Source organism: Aptenodytes forsteri, unplaced genomic scaffold (assembly GCF_000699145.1).
Source record: "Aptenodytes forsteri isolate BGI_AS27 unplaced genomic scaffold, ASM69914v1 Scaffold794, whole genome shotgun sequence".
Taxonomy (NCBI): domain Eukaryota; kingdom Metazoa; phylum Chordata; class Aves; order Sphenisciformes; family Spheniscidae; genus Aptenodytes; species Aptenodytes forsteri.
In genome coordinates this window covers 1-3002 of record NW_008793891.1, presented here as the reverse complement: position 1 = coordinate 3002, position 3002 = coordinate 1, and the positions used below count along the sequence as shown (strand labels likewise).

At 41.9% G+C, this 3002-nt stretch overlaps 1 protein-coding gene across 1 annotated transcript; it reads right to left on the bottom strand.

Moving 5' to 3' along the window:
- Nucleotides 1-2142: 2142 nt before the first annotated feature.
- Nucleotides 2143-2580, bottom strand: LOC109279302 (ribonuclease VapC14-like). Its single transcript, XM_019470633.1, has one exon. The coding sequence runs from the start codon at nt 2578-2580 to the stop codon at nt 2143-2145; it is 438 nt and encodes a 145-aa protein (XP_019326178.1).
- Between the last annotated feature and the right edge of the window lie 422 nt (nt 2581-3002).

The window sequence follows — 3002 nt, the reverse complement described above, 5'->3', positions numbered from 1 at the left end:
ATAACACGCGCGAATTTGCCCTGATACGAGGGGTAGTGATGATTAAAGCGTGCAGCGATAAATTCAGCATGACGTTGGTTGACCGCAAAAATGATAGTTTTGCCTAAGCAATCACCACCTTTAACTTTTATGCCGTTTTCCATCAGATGATGTAGCATTTTATCGACATGATAGTTTTGCATCACCAATCACCACCTTTAACTTTTATGCCGTTTTCCATCAGATGATTTTATCGACGGTATCGGTGTTAAATAATAGTTTATTCATGGCTGGTACCGCGCTTCTTCCGGGGGTTTCAATATCTCCCCAATCTAAGCTTTCCCAATGCGCTTTTTCTTCGTCAGATAACTCATCGTACTTAATACCTTCCCGCATAAATTTTAGTGGAACGTTGAAGGCTTTGGGTGGGACGAGGTATCCTTCGTCTATCGCTTCATCAAGGCTGTAGTAGTCAGTCGGCATACCAGGAGTTAAGCCAAATAGATGATAAGTATCTCGATCTACTTCGTCGCGTGGTGTGGCAGTCAAACCTACTAATAGGCTGTCAAAGTAGCGAAATATCTCACCAAACTTCTGATAGACACTGCGGTGTGCTTCATCAATGATAACTAGGTCAAACATTCCGATGCCAAATTTGCGAGTGCCATCAGCGTTTTTTTCATTAATCAATCCCATCATGGTTTGATAAGTTGAAAAATAAACACGACCATTTTGCTCACGGTTTTCGATTAAATTAACACAGGCTGTGTTGGGTAATAAGGCTTTGAAGTTATTAAAGGCTTGTCGGACTAATGAGGTACGATCAGCCAAAAATAAAACTTTCTGTACACGGTTAGCTCTCATCAGAATATCGACCAAAGCAATAGCAGTTCTAGTTTTGCCTGTACCTGTAGCCATGACGAGTAAGCCTGCTCGTTTATTTTCCTCAAACACCTTGAGCATGGACTTTACTGCTTTGACTTGGTAGGCTCTTTCGACGATTTCTTCTTTAATGCTTAGTTTGCTTAGGCTTTCCTCCTTATTTTTGGTGGCTCGCTGCTGAATTAATCGATTTAGCTCTTGTTGGGTGTAAAATCCTTGTACGATTCTTGGTGGATATACACCATCATCCCACATGAAAGTTCTATACCCATTACTGTAGAAGATGATAGGTCGTCTGCCGTATTGCTTTTCTAGACTATCTGCGTAAAGCTTAGCTTGTTGTTGCCCTGCTTGTTCTGATTTTGCCGTACGCTTAGCTTCTACTACTGCTAACGGTATGCCATCATCGCCTGTTAAAACATAATCAACAAACCCTTCACCTGTTTGAGATGGGAAATCAGTTACTTTGACCTCGGTTATCACATTGCGACCAATGATCCACCCTGCTTCTTCAAGCAATAAATCAATTAATATAGCCCGTGTCTGAGCTTCATTGTAGTCAGTGGTGTCTGGGTGGGTTTGGTTATAGGCTTGATTATCAAGTTTTGCCTGTTCGACTTCAGCACGTTTTTTGGCTAATTCACTATCAATCTCAGCAAGTAAGCGTTCTTTTTCTTGTGCATCAGCCGTGCGTATAGCTAACTGCTCTTCAGTTTGCTTAAGCTGTTCATGCTGCTTTACAATTTGTTCTTCAAAGGCTTGGTTTTGCTGTTGTAGTTCACTAAGCTTGGTTTGGAAAGTTGTAAGCTGCGCAGTCGGATTAGGGATATTCTCTTGTTTGAACTTTCTTGCTAGATCACGATCGATGCTAGGACTACCATAGGTACGCTCGAACCAGTGATAAATCAAAAATAAATCAGCAATCGTGCTGATAGCTTGCTGTTTTTGTTTTTCAGGTGGAACGGATACCTTGCCATGTACGTATTTGTTGCCAATGATACGGATCGTATCCATTTTCAATATGACATATTCAGGCACTAGCTTAGTAAAGCACGGCTCTCTTAGTAGGTTGCTTAATGAGTTATCAAACGGCTGAGAAAGTTTTTTATCGTAGGTGTACAACCACAACACTAGTGATTCTAACGACTGACGTGCTGCCATGATCGCTGCGGGTGGATAGACATATATGAGTTTTTCCGCTCCGATAGCGGTTTCTGCAAGGCTTGGAAACTGGTCGGCGATAAAAGCGAAATTACTCATAGGTTGGCTCGAAAATTGGGATTAACTGCTGGATGGGGTGAATTCAAAAGGGTCGATGATATTGACGTTGATACCATTAAAATCTTTGACGTTATGGGTAACCAATGTCATACCATGTGCGATAGCGGTGGCAGCTATCCAAGCATCGTTTTCGGGTTTTGGGTTGGGAACGTGGAGCGATGAACAGACATGAGCGACCGCTTTATCAATGTCCAAAATCCTACCAGAAAAGCTGGGTAATATCTCGTTATATAGCCAATTGGCTAGGATATTACCCTGCTCTGGGTCTTTACGTTGTTTTAGCATGACACCTCGTTCAAGCTCCATGACCACCACACTATTGATGTAAAAAATGCGGTCATCAGGAAATTGGCTTGCCCAAGCGACAAAATTAGCATTAGCTCGGTTTTTTGGTAGCAATCGCAATTCGCTAATGATGTTGGTGTCGAGTAGGTACATCAGTCAAATATCTCGATACTATCTTTGCTTGATAGCTGTCTCGGTGGTAGTTCTAGGTCGATATCGGCCACTGCAGGGTTCGACTGGCTGAAGCGTTCAATTAGGCTTTTGACAGGTTGCTGTGTCGGTTGGTTGATGGTGGCAATGATTTTGCCGTTTTTGGCAAAGCTGACGCTTTCGCCTTGTTCGACTTTGGCGATATATTGTTGGATTTCGGGGGGTAAGGTAGCGAGTTCGATTATCATGGCTATTCTCCCTTTTTTATTTTATGGCTTTATTTTTGTTTGGTTTTGGTATTGTAGCGTGATTGGTGGGTGGGGTCAAAAGGGTTAAAGCTCACAATTAAAGGCTCGTTGTTGTAACGATTGGAATAAGTTTTCTTGTTGATTTAATTGGCTTGTTAAAATTTTCTTTTGCATATT